The 20,873-nt window shown below is 41.2% G+C and overlaps 1 protein-coding gene across 1 annotated transcript in view; it reads left to right on the top strand.

Moving 5' to 3' along the window:
* Positions 1-20,873, top strand: part of brip1 (BRCA1 interacting protein C-terminal helicase 1) — a 94,465-nt gene that overhangs the window by 30,617 nt on the left and 42,975 nt on the right. The window contains exons 15-21 of the mRNA XM_039821859.1: positions 1,625-1,784; positions 2,237-2,358; positions 14,005-14,117; positions 14,211-14,293; positions 14,448-14,765; positions 15,751-16,473; positions 19,931-20,434. Of these exons, the coding sequence (XP_039677793.1) occupies positions 1,625-1,784; positions 2,237-2,358; positions 14,005-14,117; positions 14,211-14,293; positions 14,448-14,765; positions 15,751-16,473; positions 19,931-20,434 (2,023 nt within the window). The remainder of the gene's footprint in view (positions 1-1,624; positions 1,785-2,236; positions 2,359-14,004; positions 14,118-14,210; positions 14,294-14,447; positions 14,766-15,750; positions 16,474-19,930; positions 20,435-20,873) is intronic.

The raw sequence follows: 20,873 nt of genomic DNA, 5'->3' as shown, positions 1-20,873 counted from the left end.
ATTTTTCCTCCATATTGTTTGCCTTTTGGAATCAGCTCCTTTCCAAGTGCAGCCTGGCAGATAATGGCTGTTTTGTTTAGTAGTAGATCTGCTTAAAGTACATAACATGAATTATTCATCTCTCGCTCAAGATTGCACTGGAAAGCTATTGGAGGACAAACTGTTTGCTGAGTTGAAGACGCACGTAAGGGGGGTTCTTGTCGATGTAACACTGCATATTTAGTGAATGTGCCATGTTTTATTGATGCAAACGTCCTGGCCCTCACTTGCTGTAGGAGGCATCAAACTGATGAAATTTTTCCCCATGCTTCATTTCACCACTATGAGGCATTCACACTGGCATGCAAAAAAGTATCAACACTCTCATACTGTCTCATTTCCCTGTCTGCCTTTGTTGTTTTCCTCTGTACTGCACATAACCCGCAGGGTAAATTTCGGTTTAACTTTGTGTGGTGTTTTTGAGGAACACTTGAGTTGGCTGTTTATTCAGGTAAATAGAATAGGTGTCATGATGGGGACAGGATGTCAGTGAATACTCCCCATCTTTGTCTTGCTCAGGCTGTACAGCTTAACACTATTAGCCTGTTAAGAAGTTTCTGCTGACAATAAGAAAACTTCTACTTGACCCTTCTAACACATTTCCAAGCCAGTGAAGCTGCTCTTTGATTGTGAAGCCGTGCTTAGTCAAGGATATAATCTGCACAGCACAGACATGAGTGGGGCCATGCTAGGATGAGGGCTTTTAGATCAATGTGCCTCTCCTGAGAGCTGATGACTTTTTGCACTAACAATAGTACAGGAGCAGTGATTTTATTTCAAAGGGGATCTAAACACATCAGCTCTCTGCCAAATACAAGTAAAGAAAAGAAATCCAAGCAGTGTGAGGACACGGAAGCAAACATTGGTAGCTAAATGCTTCCTGTTCTTTGTTTCAAGCTTAATGTTTCAGACTAGGAAAGTGTCATAATGTGTTACAAGCATCTGATGGAGCAGATATGCTCCTATTTTGATTAATCCAGCTGTCTACATAGGCCAAGTTGCGGCATATTTTTCACACTTCAAAGACTATTTTTCGTGCGTAACTATGGTGATTGTGTGTTGCGCTTTGAGTGCTGATGAAACAGGGGTGACCTACACTCAGTACTGGGCCTTAACACATCCTGTGACACCGATTGAGCTCTGAAGCTGCTGCTCTGCTAAAGTGCTGCTCACACTGTACTAAACCCAAGTATCGTACAAACAAAAATGTTGACTTCATGATAGGGCTGTGCAATTAATTGAAATTTTATCGTGATTATGATTTCTGCTACCAATGATCACAAAAACAGAATAATCGAGAACAACTATTATTTAGCTCATTACGTTTTTGCAAGTAAACTCTTATTTTGTCTTGTGTTCTGAATGAAAAAAATTAAGTTTAAATAGGAAAAGTATTAAGGCAAATTTCACAGTTGTATGTGTTTTTTTTACTGTTTATTTATTTAACTAGAAAATAGATGCTGCTTTTAGTTAGCCATGTTGTAGGTTCACTCTTATGATTCAGTTTCTATGTGATCAATTTCCACTTGGAAATAAACCTCAGCAAGCATATGTTTTAACATTATACCTTCTGTGATTTGCTCAGATGCTGGACAAGCTGCGAGACCGATGGACCAACACTGGTCTCTGGGAGAAGCTAGAACAACGGAAAGTCGTGATCACAGAGCCCCGCGGTGGTGGCAAGGGGGATTTTGACGAACTTCTTCAGATGTACTACGATGCCATCAAGTGCTGTGAGGAAAGAGGTGAGACATCACACTGACCTTTGGACCAGCAGATGGTTTTGTTACATCACACTGTAAAGCTTGATGTCTGTAAATTATTTTGTAAATGCATTTGTTTGATCTAGTCTGCGTTCAGCTTTGGGGACAAAGAGGACATAAGAATTGCAAGACCATTACCTTTTCTGAAGAACCCATCATGTTTTTATCCTTGGTGTTAGCAACTGCATGGGGGAGGGGTGGGGGTGGTGCGTGTGGATGCTCCGACAGTGTTGTTGTCATTACTTAGAATTATTCATGGGGGCGACAGAAACTACGCACTATAGCTTTAAATAGTAATTTGTACAGCTGCACCAACGCTGACATCTTAATTTACAATAGAATAGTTTGAGTAATTGTTCTGAGTTCTACTTTATATTACTTGTCATTTACAGTATTGATATATATATATACTGTATGGTATTTCTTTGTTATAGATGGTGCACTGCTGATTGCGGTCTGTAGGGGTAAAGTGAGTGAAGGACTAGACTTTACTGATGACAATGCCAGGGCAGTGGTCACCATTGGAATTCCCTTCCCAAACATCAAAGACCTCCAAGTAAGTACGTTCTGTCGACCTGAACAACCTGGAACTTTCCTGCACATGGTCTGGGAGTGTGAACAGGTGCAGGAGTTCTGGAATAAAACAACATCAATTAAAGCTGCGAGCAGCGATGGACGGGCCCTCGCGCCTCTGTGTGCGTCGGGGTTACCGGCGGACGCCGCTCCTTGCGAGCGTGCATTCGCGCGGCGCTGAGACGCCGCAAATCGTCACCAATGAAAAGGGGGCGGGTCAAACCATCACCAATGAAGAAGGAAGTCTTTGCTGAGTTCAATGATACCTCACACAAGGGTATACCTTAAACGGTTCAAATGTTATGAAAGGGGGCGTGGCCTGAGTAAGTGGGCGTGGTCATATTATAGGGGGCAGCTCAGTATCACACGTAGACCACACATTCTGAGTTTTATGCAAATCGGATGATGTTTGTCATATAAGGTGCATTTCCTGTGGCCGGGGGGGGGCGCTATGACCAAAAGTAAATTTTGGCCTGTAGGTGTCCTCAGGCATGGACCCTTGTCAATCTTGAGAAATTTCGGGCAGATACGACAACGTACACTCAAGTTATAACAACTTCTTTGTTCATCTCTAAACACTCAAAATGGCCGCACGCACGCCCACACCGTCTGACGACGAAAGTTTTTCTTTTAATAACTTTTCATCGTTAAGGTGTTGGGATGGTACAGACCAAGTTTGAAGTCCATCGGATGAAATCTGTAGGAGGAGTTCGTTAAAGTATAGCACCTTGACTTTTAAGCCTACTTCCTGTTGCCACTAGGGGGCGCTATGACTTTAAGTAAATATCGGCCTTTATTTGTCCTCAGGGTTGGACTCTTATGAATCCTGAAAAGTTTAAGGTAATCGGACAACGTACACCCCGAAGTTACACCCCACTTCCTGTTTCGGCGGCGAACGCACAAAATGGCCGCCCCGGCCACGGCCACGCCTATGACGAAAAGTTTTTCTTTTAACAACTTTTCATCTTTAACATCTTAAGATGGCACAGACCGAGTTTGAAGTTGATCGGATGAAATCTCTAGGAGGAGTTCGTTAAAGTACGACATGTGGAAATGGCCAAAATCACACTAATTTTGAACTTTGAAATCAAAATGGCGGACTTCCTGTTGGGTTTAGGGTATGGCTCTAATGACGTTATTTGTACATCTTGACATGATACATATGTGTACCAAGTTTCGTGAGTCTACGCGAACGCACTGCAGGGGCTCAATTTTCTTAACTTTCTAGGGGGCGCTAGCGAGCCATTTTTGTGCGCCTATTCCCGAAACCCTTAAAATACGTAAATTTTCACCAGACTTGATGCGACCGCCAAATTTGGTGAGTTTTTGAATATATTAAGCCCCTCAAAAAGCCAATTCATTTCACAGGAAAATAATAGAAGGAAGGAAGGAAGGAAGGAAGGAAGGAAGGAAGGAAGGAAGAAAGGAAGGAAGAAAGGAAGGAAGAAAGGAAGGAAGAAAGGAAGAAAGGAAGAAAGGAAGGAAGAAAGAATAATAATTCCTTCAGTTTCAATAGGGCCTTCGCCGCTGTCGGCGCTCGGGCCCTAATAATATCTGATGTGATAGGATATACAGTTCCTACTGACCCGATTGTTTTGTTACTTAATGATGACTCTAAATTACACCTGCTTGGGAGACAGAGGAAAATTTGGCTAGCCGGCTCAACTGCAACCAAGAAAATTATAGCTCAGCGCTGGCTCCCCCCTCACTCGCTTTGTGTGAAACAGTGGTTGGTGTATTTTCTAGACATAGTTATGCGTGAGCTCTCTACAGCAAGGATTAACAAAGCCATATCATTGACTATCAACCTATGGGAAAGCACAGCAGCGCAAATATCAGACTTAATGTGATTAGGCAAGGTGTGGTTTCTGTTTGTTTGTTTGTTTTGGTTTCCTCGAGACTGCAGAGGGTGGGGGTGGGAGAGGGTCTTTGTTCTTGTTCAATTTGTGTTTCTCTGTTCTGTGCACCATCTGATATTACCTTACACACATTTTGGAATTTGTTTTGTATGTCTGAAGGTGCTAATAAAAAGTTGATCACAAAAAAAAAGATCTCCAAGTAAGTAGAATCACAACAGTCTGCAGATATTCGGTACGGGGGAGAAACAGGTGGGACAGCGAGCCTTGCGCTAACCAAAGGTAAAAGCAAATTGCTATCGCCGGATGAGTGACAACTATATTTGGCTCCTTTTGTCTAATTTGTGGTCAGTAAACCATAAATTGCAGCTGTTGAGGCTTTCATCATACGGAAGTGGCCGTGGTTTCATCTAAAATGGGTTGGGGGGGGGAATGATACCTGCAACACCAATCAGGCTTGCCATTTCCTTCATCTTTTATTTTATGGAACCTTTCGTCTTTAAAAATACCTGTACAAATGCATCATCAAATTAAACTGACCAAACATTTTAAATCCCATAAACATAAAAATATATCTCACAGACGCACACATGCGCACACACAAACCCACACCAAATAAAAGCATCCCCTTTTGGTGATCCGTAAAAAAAATCCCAAAGCGATGTTGCTGTGTGCCCTGTCCTTAGCAGATAAAGTTGACCTTTAAGTTTGACTCTCTCCCTGCCTCCCACCTCTGCTCCCCTTTAATCCTCCTGTCAGAGCACGACGAAGCTTTCACTAACCTGTTCTGTCAGTGTGGCAAGACCTGTGGGTGATTGATGCAGCCCAGACCCTTTCACCTTAGCCAAAACTGTCAGATTCACCACTGTCAGCTCCCAGGGCATTGCTTCTTCTTATCAGATTTTGTTGTCGTTGTGATTAACTATTTTTATTTTTTAAATAACATACAATTCGTCATTGCCACCCACCCAGACAAAAATCAAGAAAAGATGACACCGTAACTACAATTCAAGACCATTCAAAAAATAAAATGGACAATAAGCCATGAACCAAATAAACTAATGTATTAACACCATAAGCCCATCATACACGTCTCTCTCCAGCACCAAGCTTCTTAGAGCCCACCCCCCAAAGCTCAGGCACTTTCCCCATTTTCTAGTATAGACTTCCAACCTGGCAATCCGTTTACTGTATATGACATCTTTTCAAACGCCGCCACCCTAGCCATCTCACAAGCTCACTCCTGGATTGACGGCACCCCTTTATGCTTCCATCCTCCTTAAAATAATCTGTCTGGCTATCATTAAACTAGTCTGGACCCAGCTTCTTATGTTCTTATCCATCCCTCTTTGGATTGACCCATCTCCCAGAACAAATAATCTTGGGCTGAATGGAACCTGGGTCTCTGCAATCCGACATAGGTTATCATGTATCCCGGTCCAAAATTCCTGGACGTTATCACAGGACCATAGGACATGAAGTAATTGGCCGTCCTGTCTTACATTTCCAACAATTTGGTGTGCCTTTCAGACCAATTCTAAACAATCTGGAGGGAGTTTAATAGAAGTGATGCAAAATCTTGAACTAAATGAAGCGCACCCTCTCATCGCGTGACATAGTTTTAATATTCCTACAGATTGCGTCCCACTCCTCATCATCCGATGTAATACTCAGATCCCTTTCCCGTGTCGTTTTGAGGGCTGTCCAGGCTCCATTCCCCAGGTTCTGCATAAGCATAGAATAATAGCCAGTCACCTCATGACCTTTTCCATATTTCTACAACACCATATGTAAACATTCTGGTGCTTTCAGGGCTGAAGAACTGGATCCAAAAATCCCCACTAACAGATGGCGAAGTTGCAGAATTGAAGAATTTGGACCTAGGGATTCCAAATTGCTATACCACATCCCCAAAGGATTTCAATATGCCACCGAGATACAGATCCCCCAGTGTGATAATTCCCTTTTCCAACCAATCCCTCCAAAACCGGGGAGATCTACCAATACATAACTTTGGATGTCGCCAAACACTTGATGAAGTATTTAGATATAGATCCAGTTCAAACAACCGGGCCACTTTGTTCCAAAAAACAATCTATTATCTTATTATCGTTGTTATTATCATCTGCTCCTGAATTTGCTGGCTTCCACTGCACATCAATTTATAAATGAAAGTGTAAATGGTTACGTCAGTGGCCTCCATATTTGAATCCGTATGGCAGTGTGCTGAGTATGACATCTTTGTTTTTGTTCTTTTGTGCATGCTGGTCAGTTCAGGACCATGACCAGTTCACACTAGAATCTGAGTTTATAAGAAATGATAAGATTTGCCTCATCCTGCCATTATCATCAATTTTCTTTTATAATGGTTTGTCTGGCTTTCAGTGGAGATTAGGACGTTTTGCCTCCCAAAGGCACTGTTGTATTGGATTTTATTATTTTAAAGATGTTTGTTATTGTGTCCACCCTGTTCAGACCTAACAGACCATGCTTGTTAGATCCTAGATTCTATTCTCCATTTTCTTTAATTTACATTTTTCTTCTTTGCATCTTAATCCGCAGTTTTGCTCGTTTCTCCTTTTGCTTCTCTCTAGTTGTCTTTCAATTCCTCCTGTTATCTCCTATTTCAGTGGCAGAGGCGGTGTGCCCCCCAGAGAAGCCCTGGGGGACTTTAAAGGTCTTTGAGCTAACCCCATTACACTGCCGAGAGGATGGGGACACTGACACTAATGACTGTTAAAGCCATGCCGCTAGCCCTCGTAGCCCTCATGTTGAAGGAGCACATACAGTATACTGCTGTAGCACTCTTGTCAGATAGATAATAAGCTGTTCAGGGGGTCACACAAATGCAGAGGCACTGGCACATGGTAATGGTGTATCCACTATTGGATAGTCAATACCATTACATGTTATGGTCCATTCCGCTGGAAGAGTGATTCAGGATTCAGTGTACTCTCTGAGTAAGGATGCATGGTGGCCCTGCATGCAGTGATCTATACTAAGGTTGTTTCAATCAAGTGTTGTTGACATAGCTGCGGAGCAACCTTTTTAACGTAATGAAGCTCTGCTTAGTTGACTTGCTGACCTACGTTGTTGAAACTGCTCATTGCAGTTTTATTTCATTCTTTTTTGCACGTTGGTTAAGCTGCAAGTTATAATACTGGAAGGGGGGCCTAGTGTTTCAAGGATTGGAAATGGATTGTGCTTAATTATGATTAATTTAGATTTGTTATCATGCTTTAACCGGTTGACCCGCTCCTCCTCCTCTACTTGTGCAATGCACAGTGACTTTTTCCTTACACATCCCCATCTGGATTGTGATTGACAAAGCCCTATGCTGCTACTTTTCTTTTTCCCTAACTTATGTTTTCTTCTTCTATATGTTTATGATATAAATTATCTAATTCTGATAAATTATAAAATATGCAACATATGCTTCCCGACCCTTTGAATTTTCCTCCCCTGGGGCCTCAAATTACGCAAGAAAAAGTTGCGTGAAGCAGGGTGAAATTTGTCGTCGCAACATTCCTCGCAATAGTCGGGATATATAAAGAATTTTCATGCGTAAAAATGTTCACAGTTTTCCGCAAACTTTTGACCACACGTGTGATCGTGCGTAATGCTCCCAAGGTTTTGTAGACTGCGTTTTGAACGCCGATGGTATGCCCGTTTTCCGAACCTAACCCAGTTTTTGTTTTCCTGAACCCAACAATCCCGTTCTTGCTAAACCGACCCAGAGCCGGTCGCGGCGCCCGGCGAGGGGCTGCCAGCAACGGGGGAGAGGCAGGGGCTCCTCCCACACCGTGCAGCGGAGGAAATGCGCGTTTCCTCCGCTGCTCTCCCCTGCCTCTCCCCGGGAAATGTGTTGTTTGTTTGATGTGTGTGTGTGTGTGTGTCTTTATGTGGTTGTGTCTGATTGTAGGTGTGGGAATGTTGTCTTTCTGCACCTGCTATTCCCACACAGTTACCATACAAGTTACCAAATTAGTCACATTTCAAGCACTTTCACCTGTTTTGCACCAATAATGATCCAAAATCTTGTTTCTATTTTTTTACCTTTTTAATAATTGAATTTCCTTTCTCACAAAAAACGAAAATGATCATATGATCATAAATGTGATCTCACAGGGGTAAATGGCAAATATGAACAATAAATGATGTATATCATTGGTAATTGAGCTAAATCTGATCATTATTAAGGCTGTGTAACAACAATATGAACAGTACACACGGGTTACGGCTTCCAAACAGGATTTTGTTTCGATGTTCTTCCTCTGTTAGGAGCACATCGATCTCACAATCACTGAATCGTGTTTTTTCCCCATTTTTCCGTTTCGTGATTGGTGATCAAGGGCTCCTTTCAGGGCTGGAATATTCATTGATTGATTAACATGGACCTTATTAGGACAAATATGGGACGACCTTGGGAGGAGCATGAGGCTCGCGCACGACCGCATAAGGTAACACACGTCCGTATTTATAACGAGAAGAGTGCGTACCGGTGTGCACCGCAAGGTGTTATAAATCAGAATATTGTTTTTGCGTACGAAAATTCTGACTTTTTTGCGCACGAAATCTTTCAGATTAGAATTTACGCACAGTTTTATAAATGAGGCCCCAGGAGTTTCAATTCCTCCGAAATTTCAAGATCTGCCCATCCACTACGCCTATATTCATTAGAAAAAAAGCCTATTGTCACTGCTTTGTGATTGTTTATTTTTTTAATTCCATACATATTCAGTGTTTGTTGTCACATGTTTGTCAGTTATGTTTAAACTGAGAGCAACCGATACAATCAGACAAACACAAAGATGCTCTACGTGTGATTAGAAAAGAGCACAATCGCTTGTTGACCACCGTGGAGCAATGTGCATATGCTACGGTTTGTGCAGGAATTGACATATTGCGGCACTTCCACGTACAGTGTGAACCCGGCGTTAATTTCAGGCAAAGCGATGGTCCTCTGCTACATTATGCACTCCCAAGGTTTTTTGAAAACACCAGTAGTTGTATGGTTTATTATTTTAAGATTGTTAGTGTTTTCTTTCACATTGCCACTAGGGCTTTGACTCCGAACTTCGTTATTCGAATATCATTCGAATATTAAAAAAAATAATGATATTCGAACGAATATTAGCCAGCCCTTAATATTCGAACCTGTTATTTGTAAATGCGTTTGCTTGTAAACGTTGTTTTCAGTTCAGATTCCGAGGCTTTTTTACGCATTTCAAAATGTAACTACACGTCGCGGCGACGCACGTCTCTCGGCCGTGGCTCGGTAGCGGTGCATTCCCCCCTAATTCTCAAAGAAGGCAGGCTGGCCCAGGGCCAGGCCAGCTCAGGGGCGTCTTTCTCCCGTCACGTTCCGCTGTCTCTCCTACCTACACCGGCGCCGCACCCTGTCCCTTCTCCCCTTCCTACCTGCCTGCTCAGTGCTGCTGCACATGAGGAGAGAGCACAGAGGGGGGGGCTGCTCCTCACTCACACAACAGAAGAGAAAGGTGACTGTTTCGGCGGCCACAGGAGAGAAATACATTGCGTGCTCGCTGGACAATACTGGCGACTCTTTTTTTATTTTACAGAAAGTCGCTGTCTTTTCTACAGAAAGTCGCCAGATTTGTCGCTAGTCGCTTTTGTGAAAAAAAGTCGCTAAGTTGGCAACACTGGCTCGACGCACACACGAGTATAAACATCAGACCACTTACGTAGGCTACGGTGAAAGCTCCGAACTTCCTGTCGAAAGCACACTGTTTGTGTTTAATCCAGGGTCTGACTTAATTTTTTTTTTTAAACTGAAGGCATTTAATGGTCAAAATATTAATAAATATTCAAATATTAATATTAATATACAAACTAACTTCGAATATGATTTTTGGGCAAAAGTCAAAGCCCTAATTGCCACCTGCATAAATGCCTCATATTAACACCTTATTATATTTACACCATATGTTTCCCACTGAAACTGGTTCTCTAATGCACACATACACATGCGTGACATGTTCTTACATTGTCACTTCCATGCACTAGTGCTAACATGTGCAAATTCTCTTAAGAGCACACATGGGCTCAGGCATTAATTCATTCATTCTATGCCACACTCACACGGCAGCACCCCATTGCTAGGATAAGAGGTGTAGGCCCAGCTTCTCTCCATTTAAACTACTCCAGCACTTCAGATGCCTGGATGGCCTGCATTCCCAGACAGGCATAACTCTTACAAGCTACAGCCTAAGCACATAGCATGGCATTTTACTGGCCTGTTGTGTTATTGTGACAAAGATCAAAGGTTGAACTTGAAAAGTCCTCTGCAGAGAAAGCCCTGCCAAAGGTGGTATTACATTTATGTTGAGTTTTTCCAATGGCATGTTTTACAGTGAAAAGTCAAAACCTGCGTGAGTGAGTCAAACAATAAGTGGCTTTAACAAGCAATAAAAAGACACTTACAACTGATAAGGCATCTCTCTTAGTTTAATGAAGGGCTCAGGCAACCTCTTGCTGCTGCCCTTTATTAAAGACAACCACAAGAGCATTTTAATTCTAAGGCCTGCAAGCATGTAAAATGGATGGATAAAGGGGATTTTGGAGGAATGTTGAAGAGTTCATGGAAATCATCAAGAAGAGGAGATGATGGATGCTCCAGGCACACTCAAGACTGTACATGTGGCTTTATCATCAGCCTCTGAAAGAAGGCCATATAATATATGATCACCACTTGTACTGTCCATGTCGGCACCACAGGCCGGCTTTAGAAATGCATAGTCAACTTTTTCTTGTAAAACTCCCTTCATTTACGAAAGAAGCCAAAGTTCTCAATTGTTGGGTGCTGTTAAAACACAATCAGCCATACATGGAAATTTGGCTAAAGTAAAATTAATATGATCTAGGTTTGATCAGCTTTCTGTCTTTGGCAGTGCATTAATTGGTGCTATGCATATACTGTAGTTTGGTTGGTACAAAAAAATGTTGAGGGTTGTTGCCACAGCTGTAGTCAAGACCATTTGACCCGACTCTCAAACCGCCAACTTTATACATAATTTTTTTATGATTAACAATTTCTATTTGTTTTTAAAACCACATACAAAACATACACTTTACAACAGGAACATATCCCCTCCCTGCCTGAACCCCCCACTCGTGGTCACCACTCACTTAGACAAAAGAAAGAAGAAAAGTTAAGAAAAAGATGACATAATAACCATAAAATTCAAGACAATATAATAAAATGATATACCAAATAAACACACAGTATATATGATAACACCATAAGCACATAGCATACGCTTCTCCACAGCACATACTGTAGCTTACTGGGAGCCCTCCAGAAAGCATAACTACTTTACCCATTTTCTAGTGTGGACATGAAATCTGACAAACCTTTTGTATGACATCTTTTCAGATGCTGCAACTCTAGCATCTCACAAGCCAATTCCTGAATTGACGGCACCCCTTCATTTCTCCATACTCGCAAAATAATCTGTCTGGCTATCATTAAACTGTGCTTATCTATTCCACTTAGAATTGATCATCTCCTAGAAGAAATGTAAATGATGTATGGTCTAGACCTGCTCTATATAAAAAGAGAGACTGAGACAAGTATTACAGCCATGTTCCATAGCGAACCCTATTCATTACCATTTAGAACTTCAGGTAAGCCTCAACCTTCATAAATAGGTAAAATCTAGAAATTTGATTTTTCCATTATTATTTCCGTTATTTCTTTAGTGGAACATAAGAAAGCAAAAATCAAAGAATAAGGATTCTGTATGTAGTCTTGCTGTGAGCTGATCCATTAGCATGGTGGAAAGCAGTGTGATAGTCTGATACCCTTGTAAGCGCGCGCGGACACACACAACCACACCACACACACACACACACACACACACACACACACACACACACACACACACACACACACACACACACACACACACACACACACACGTGGACACTGTCTTCAAGATGAGCCACTCAGCTGTCAGCTCAGCCTTATGTGGCAGATGAGGCGCTCAGCAATCTCAGTGACAAGCACAAGATGTCCCGGACCGCCAGAGGCGTGCACACTGACGCAAACGTACACACACTCTGCGTAAAATGTAGCTCAAACAAATGCGCTCAGCTGCGAATCATGCCTACTGGTCAAATATATGTTTTTAGGGATGAACAGGTTGCTGTAGAGGACAAGGCCAAAGCAGGCGAGTGATCTCTTGACATTTTAACTAATCCCTTCTAGCTTGTGGTTTCTTGCACATTTGCGAGATTTGCTAGCAGCCAGAATTGGCTTTTTCACATATGCAACCTGTCATGTTGGATTGGACGATGACATGGTACAGACCCGGGATGTGATGGCTCGAATGCTGAAATGGACTGTGATTGGATTTAGATGACACCGCTGGCTCGAGGCTATTGGCCTTTCTGTTCAAGCTGTGGGTTTAGAAGTGGATTCTTTAACTGCTCTGGTGTCTCATACATTGACAAACATCTCACCATGAAGCCAGCAGCATTAACATAACTTCCTGTGACATGGCTTTATGACCCCATTGACAGCCTACACTACTGTACTATTGTATTTTTTGCAGAGAAATATCTGTATTTTAGATCTACTGAAAAGCCTAGACCTGCATCATACAAACATTAGAGGTTTTCCAGTGTCAGTGTAGTTTTTGTGTGGTGGTGGCAGATGTTGCTCAGTTGTTTGCATGCTTCTTAGGTGAGGTGTTTTTAGTCATAGTCTAACTTTGGGGTGACATTTAGGAATTCCTGTGACTCTACTTGTTTGTTTATGTACACAAGCCCAGACAAGCCAGAGTGGCATTGCGTGATGTGCGTAAAGGAACAGGCTGTACCTGCCACGGCCCTGTGTTTGGTGGCTCAGGGCGAACACGCGGTACCTGTCAAAAGCAGTTAAAGCCTCGTTCAGCAGCCTGCCCTGCATGGTATCCCGTCAGACGCCCAGCTGATCTTTTCACTTGTCAATTCTGAAAGGTTAGCGCTAAAATCAGCAGCGACAGATGCAAATGGATGGATGCTTTCCTGGCATTTTTGTGCAGGGATGCTTCATGTCACCTAGGCCACCTTGTCTGCCCCTCCTACCTCCACTCTACTGTCATGGCCTCTCTTTAGCCCCTCTGTTCCCCTTTCAGAACACATCTGTCTGCGAGAGCAAGTAATACCCAACCCCTTCAGGTCCTGAATAGTATTTGTTTGGTGTTTAGTTTGCCCCAGATCCATCGCCCACTTGGTTTCCCCTTCATAAGATTAATCCGATTAATTCTCTATCAGTAGACATGCATGAAACCCTTTTTGCCTGGTGCCCTCGAACAGGTTTTTAGTTCAATATCTTCAGTAGGCATTCAGTAGCCAGTAACTTATTTTTAAACAATTTTTGGGCATTCCGCCTTTATTTATTTTTATAGGATCAAAGTTTATCGAGATTAAAACATGGCACAACTTTTCTTCAATTTATGATATCTCAAAAAAATTCTCAAATTTTATGTATTTTATATATTCTCAAAATATTTGTAGTTCTCTTGGATTCATCACTTTCTCAAACGATGATGGTAATGTTGTGATGTGTACCTAGTATTTATGGTGGCTTATAGGTCACTATTTGATGGACTACAGGTACCAGAAAGAATCTCACACACTATAATGAATGCACAGAAACAATTGGTGTATAAAGCAGGGTGAACTGGAAAACAGTTGTGCAACATATATCCAAATGCTGACCCATAGGACATTAAATCATCTTTTAATATACTGGTCTTTGGTTTCAGGTGGAACTGAAGATGAAGTACAATGACCAGCACTGCAAATCCAGAGGTCTTCTCCCAGGCAATCGTTGGTATGAGATTCAGGCCTACAGAGCGTTAAACCAGGCCCTGGGAAGGTAAATCTATCCTCCACAACTTGAGTTTTACTAAAGATTTACTTTTGTGCTCCCTGCCTTTTTATAGTTAAACCCTCAAACTTCATTTTACAGGTGTATACGCCACAAGAATGACTGGGGCGCCCTAATTCTAGTGGACGACCGTTACAGGAATAATCCCAATAAGTACATCACAGGTACTCAGTAATGCTTACAGTATGTGAACACTGACTGACTTAATTTGATGACTACACAGCCTCTCAACTTGAACACTAGATGGCAATAGTTATCCACTGTAAGATTTTTGGTAGCGTTTGTATCTGATGTGTGTGTGTGTTTGTGTAATCTCAGGTCTGTCTAAATGGGTCCGCCAGCTTGTCCAGCATCATGACACCTTCAGCAATGCCATGCAGTCTCTGGTAGCATTCTCTCAGGTGCAACAGAATGTGGAGGGGTCTCCTGCAGACAGTCATACCCTCAGCTCTGCCGTCTCATCTCCAAACAGTCACTTGTCAGTAACTTTGGGGGGACAGGGTCTGCCCAAGGCCACAGAACCTCAGACACCCCGCTCATATGTCAAACTGCCTGAACCCCAGCAGGACACAAGCCCCTCAACCATCCAGATTTTTCCTGGTACACAGTTGAAAGCTGACCAAAATGAAAAAGCAGGTGAGCTAAATTGAAAAGTTGAAAGTAGAGTTTTGGTGCTGCAAGGTTAATATCTATAAAGTATATATATTTTTTTTTTATGTAGAAACAATGTTTGACTCTGCCTCAACACTGTTTTAACTTGGGCATATTCCTGAGAAGTGAAAAATACAGCTTTATTATGTACATTTTAGTATCAGCTTTCAATCTATTAAATTCATGATAGTTGCGATAAAAATTTATTTTTCCTCTATTGTGGCTAAACCTCTGATAGATAGATAGATAGATAGATAGATAGATAGATAGATAGATAGATAGATAGATAGATAGATAAAAAATATTTGCCAGTAAAACTCCACTGTTCCCCCTGTCTTAGACCTAGTTCATCTCTTCTTTCTACATGAATTATGAAATGTAAAGTAATCAGTTTTGAAAAGACAGTGATCAAAAGGTGCATGTCATTTTTGTGCTCAAGGATGTATGAGCATGACATCACCACAAGAAAATATTTTTAGGTGACGTGTTTGCACATTGCCTTGGCTAGCACCCATTGTCTTTGGGGTCATGGCAGGGTTGAGCTGTTTGCCCAGTTGAATTCTGTGCGGTGGATATGGGTGGTAGCAGAGCAGTAGCAGACCCCCACCCCTCCCTCATAGTAAGGGGTGGGGGCCGTGGGATCAGTTGAGTGGCTCGCCTCATTACTGTAAGGTCTTTTGCGTGCCTGAGTGGCGCTGGAGCGAGCTGATGAGCAGATGTTGGACTGTTGCTTTTAATTAAATCCCCTTGACCTTTGTTTGGATTATATTGAGCGTAAGCATGCATTTATATCTTTCTTTATAAGATAGCCTTGGCAGCCAAGGTGCTCCACATACCAGTCTCATTTCATTGGGAGACTTAAAAGCGTCTTTGTGAGTCTTAAAATGTTTGCTCTTCGGTTATATGCCAGTATTAGGTTGATAAATATCAACTGTTAACTGATTTTGAATGTTTTGTTTCCTTGATGCAGAAAGGTTGAATATGATGCACAGCCCCTCAGCAGAGCCCCTATCGCATCAAAAAAGAACCGCTCAGCCTCTGTACCACATTTTCACCTCCAGCCCCATCAGCACCAGCTTCAAGAAGCCAATATTTAAAGGAAAAGGGCCCAGTAGTTTCAGCCAGCACTTGAAAACACCTAATCATTCGGAGCCCAGTGAGAAACAGCAGATCTCCTCTCCACAAAAGAAGACTGCGGCAGCTTGTCTTAAACAAGGGGCTGAAGACAGTTCCAGTGAAATCCAAGTGGAACCACACGATCTGGCTCTTGATCCTTCTCCAGTTACATCTCCTCCCCGCTGTGACAATCCAGATGAAGAGGAGGAGGACCAAACTATCTTCTTTACTCCAGAACTTTTCGAGGGGGAAGGCAACGAAGGCAGTCCACAGAAAGATGTGAAGACCAAGTCACCTCCCAGGATGGGTTTAGGGGCTGAGAGCCCTGCCCTGCTGTCAGAAGAACTTTTTGGCTCTGAGCAGGCCCGAGGGCAGGAGCAGGCCTCTGCTTTTGATGGACAGATTGCTATTTCAGTCAGTAAGGAGAGCATAGAGTTGTCACAGGGACAGGAAGAAGAAATTATAGAACAGAAGCAAGGTGAGGGGGGAGAGCAGGTGGATAACCAGAGCAGGCAGACAGGCAGTAGGCTTCGCAGGTTGTCCAGGTCCAGGCAGAAAGCTCCCTCCACTCCATCAGGTAACTAATAACCTGAAAGCAAGACATATTGTGAACAAAGCAGAATGTCTAATATGCAAATATAGTGCCAATTTTCACATGTCCAATGCACATTTTCTTGGCAGTAAAACAATAATGAAAGTTATTGATACAGAACGCAGTGCAATGTACCATATTCAGTTCATACCATTGCTGCATACTTTTCACCGTTTATCTTGCAGAATTTGAAACCCTATGTTGTAAATTATCTAAGTATGTTACAGCTCCCTCAGGCAACTAGCCCACACACTCTTACCATGCATACAGTAGATGATGAGGCTTCAGCTATCTCAGATCAGCTTCTAATGTAGTGTGACAGCACATCTTATTAAGCCCATGAAGGCCGGTTCTCAGTTAAACGTATAACTAACCAAAAGCATTGAAATTGTAGCGCTGATTGAATGTGCCTCATAACAAATCATTAAAATACAAAACCTAATTTGTTTTCCAATGCAGTAGATGATCATTTAGTTCTGTTTTAATGATGCGTTTGTAGAAAATGGGTGAGGAACCTGGATGCTTTAGACATGCCTGATTTCACTTAAAGAACTGACCTTTATTTTTTCAATTCCAATTATGTAAATATGTGTTGTAAACTCCAGTGGTGTGAATACACATTTGATTTACTTTAAGTACAAGCATTCATATACATTCTGTTAAGTCACAATAAGATTAAATGTTAGTGTTTCATTGATATTCTCTTACATCCTTTTTTCTGTTTCAGTGTTTTTTTTTCTTCTGAAATCACATAGACATGTTCGTGAATTGCCCAATTTCAGTGGTGGAAGTACAAAACAAAATCTGCTTAAAATATCAAAAGTAAAGTACTCATAATGCAGAATGACAGTGTTGTATTATTCTATTATATATCATTATTACTAATGCATTAACATGAAAGATGTGTTTTACTGTTGTAGCTAGTGGTGGTTGAGATCATTTTTGACCCATTTATATCCTGTAGTTTAATCTTTAACAATTCATCATATTTTATAAACTGATCATCTTGTTTTTGTAAAATCTTAAACTGAATAGTAACTAGTAACTGCAGCTGTCTAATAAATCTGGTGGAGTAAATTATACAATATTTTACTCTCAAATGTCCTAGAATAAAAGTACAAGTAGCAGAAAATGGAAATGCACTTAGTTACTTTCATTACTTACCAATTAGACTTTGCTGCACAGTAAAGACAAAATATTATATTCTAATATTTTGTGCATTATTTATATCAATGAGGTTGGTCTACAAACACAATACAATTCAACAACCGCACAAACTAAAGCTTCCAAAATGACCTGGAAGTTGAACCACCACCTCGCTAAACTGCTTTAACAAAAGGTTTATTGCAGGACTGTTGTATTGGACTGCATTAGTTTTAGCTAGGTAGACTTAATAAACTGGCAACTTAGTGTATATCTTCGCGTAGAAAGGCTCTACCACTAATACAGTATATGTTAAAACATGTTCACCAATTAAATAACATAATAAAATAAATATTTCTAAATAGGGCTGCACAATTAATTGCAATTTTATCGAAATCGCAATATGGGCTAGTGCAATATCCAAAAGGCAAAATATGTGTCAAACCATTCTGAATTAAGTATTGTGGTGCTGCAGAGACGTCCCGGTCTACAAATCCTATCCTGCAAACTACAGAAAACATCTTTGTTTGGTACAGAGCCTCGCAAAAATCACACTATAATCATTTTAGTTTTTTAAGATTTAATATTGGTCAATGAAAATGAAAATAATTATATTAACATGATAATTCCCTTCAATATCGTGAATCATATTGCAATCGCAATTTCAGTCAAAATAATCGCAATTAGATATTTTCTTCATATCGTGCAGCCCTATTTCTAAATACGTAAAACTAAGCCAGTGATATTCTCACCAGTCATTTACATTGTAGTTTCCATATTTGTAATTTCATTCGCAGATGAAAACTGATTATTTGTGACCTATTTATGTGTGATATAGTACGTATGTGTAATAAGCAGTTTAATGGACATATTTGGTTGGTTGAGTCTGAGGAGCTGAGGTCATTTAATCAAGTCAATGCTAAATGCAGAATCATCAAACAGGCTAAATTGAAGGGAGACAAAAAAAAAACTGAGATTAAACATGATTACACTGATGTGATTTGTCTCATTACAGCGCAAACTTCACCAGTGTGTGATTTGCACAGACGAGCAGAGTAGACAAGTGTTCCATTAAAGCCTTTCTTTGCTCATCAACTGCCTCCCCAAGAGCCTTGTGTATGTAATCGTGCATGGTCACTCGTTAACATCATCAAACGCAGAGCGTGGAGAGGCCAGCGAATGTGTGTTAAAAGCACTTAATAGGGAGCCCACATTACTGAAAGTCTCAGTAATGGCTGTGAATCACTGTGTTTTTTTCCCCATTAAAATAATTCAGCTTTATCCCCAACCCTAAAGCATTAAAGCTACACAAATAACATTTTTAGTTTTAAAAATAAAATACAGGACTTAACAAACTTACAACAAAATCCACTTAACAAAGTGGAAATGCAACAAACTAAAAAATCACACCATCCAAATGAATTGCAATTCCACAGATTAGTGCAATCTTTTGCCAAAATTAAATTCTGAAGTAGTGAATGGTCAACAATCTGTCTTCACTAAATTTTCGAGTAAAATGAAAACTTTCCCCTCTTTCACAATTCTTTTCAGACAAGAGCTTTGTCTGAAAAAGTAGGACTCACTTACTGGTGAAATTGTTGACTGGCCTCATTAGTAAACTAGAAGAGTGAGTCCCAACCAGTTTATGTATCAGTGAGTACTTCTACAGTTGCTGGTGTAATGTGGAAAGATTGTCTGGTGGCTGCAGCTAATATGAAAAAAACAAAATACTAAAATACTATCAAAATAGGAAAATTAAAACACAAAAAGGATTTTGAACTTGTGTGTATCTAAGCTTTAGTAAATTTCTCACAATAAACTACCATCTCCAATGCGATGACTGCTCAGGATACGCTCACACAGGCCAGTACAGAATTAATGAAATAATTAACTAAAAGTGCAAGATAAATGGTTGAAACGTCCAGCGTCTGCCACTTACACACAATTTAAGGTAGTATGAAGGCAAACTAGACCAAACCGACTGGAAAAAGAAAATCCTAGTCTAAACATTGTCTTAATTGAAATTATGTCCACCTTTTGATAATCAATAGTGTTGAATAACATCCAAATTAAAATCCATTCAATAAGAAAACATTTAAAGCATTACAGGTGGTGTTCTCGGGCTCATCTTTCACTGCTGTTTATAGCTGCCAGTCTGTGAGGCTACCCAATGCCGATTTAAAGTACCATCACCAGTTACTCTAATCATTTTTCCAACAACATTCCTGTTTGTTCCAGGGAAAACATGACTGCCAGATGTATCCATTTGCTAAATATGTGACTTAATGTTAATTGACAGGTGGATGCTATGAAGCCAAGAGTGTAGGGAGAGCCTGTCTTCAGCAGATTGAGACCAGGAGCAGCCAGAGGAGGACTGACAGGGCAAGAGCAGATTATGAGTCAAAAGCAATGAAGCCGGGTTTGAAGAGCAGACCATCCAAAGCCAGACCTGTCAGAGTACACAGCTCAAAAAAAGACATTGTTCAAGAGAATGCTTATCAGTCACATTTTTTGCCACAGGTTCAGGATGACAGCTGGATTACCTGCCAGCAGACAGAGCTAATCTTGAAACCAAGTGTAAATGACAGAGTGACTGAGTCAGGAGAGTCCTCTGTGGTTGTGAGGGAACACAAAGCTCTTAAAAAAGTGCCTACCACACCTGGTAGTTCCACAAGGATTGAGTTTGACATTGTGACTCCCAAAAAAGAAGACATAGGGGGTCTGCAAGAAGCTGGAGCAGCAGGATGTAGTCCTACTAGTCCAGCAGAGGATGGTCTAGGAAGTCAGCACACAAAACCAAAAGGTATTATTATATTCTCTATTTAGAATATAAAATCATAGGTTTTACAAATCAATGCATGTACGTGCCAATGTTGTTGAATAGCACACTGGAGAAGGTTGAACACAATTGTTTGCATTACAAAAATTCATTACAAAAGGGATCATGTTGCCTTTACATTGTAAGGCAGATAAAGTTAAATATAAAAAAAACAGAGTGGTGGGGGGGCGGTTAAGATTATTTGTTGGGCTTTTTTGCCTTTAATCGATAGGACAACTACAGACAGGAAGGGTGTGGGGGGGGTGACATGCAGCAAAGGATTGGAATCGAACCCTGGCCACAGCAGTAAGGACTGAGCTTTGGTACATCGGCTGCATGCTCAACCAGGTGAGCTACCAGGGCGCCCCTTAATCGACTGGTTTTATTACAGCCTCTCTGGGAAGTAGCACTGTTGACAACCTCA

Source organism: Perca fluviatilis, chromosome 2 (assembly GCF_010015445.1).
Source record: "Perca fluviatilis chromosome 2, GENO_Pfluv_1.0, whole genome shotgun sequence".
Taxonomy (NCBI): domain Eukaryota; kingdom Metazoa; phylum Chordata; class Actinopteri; order Perciformes; family Percidae; genus Perca; species Perca fluviatilis.
This window is presented reverse-complemented; position numbering and strand designations above follow the sequence as displayed.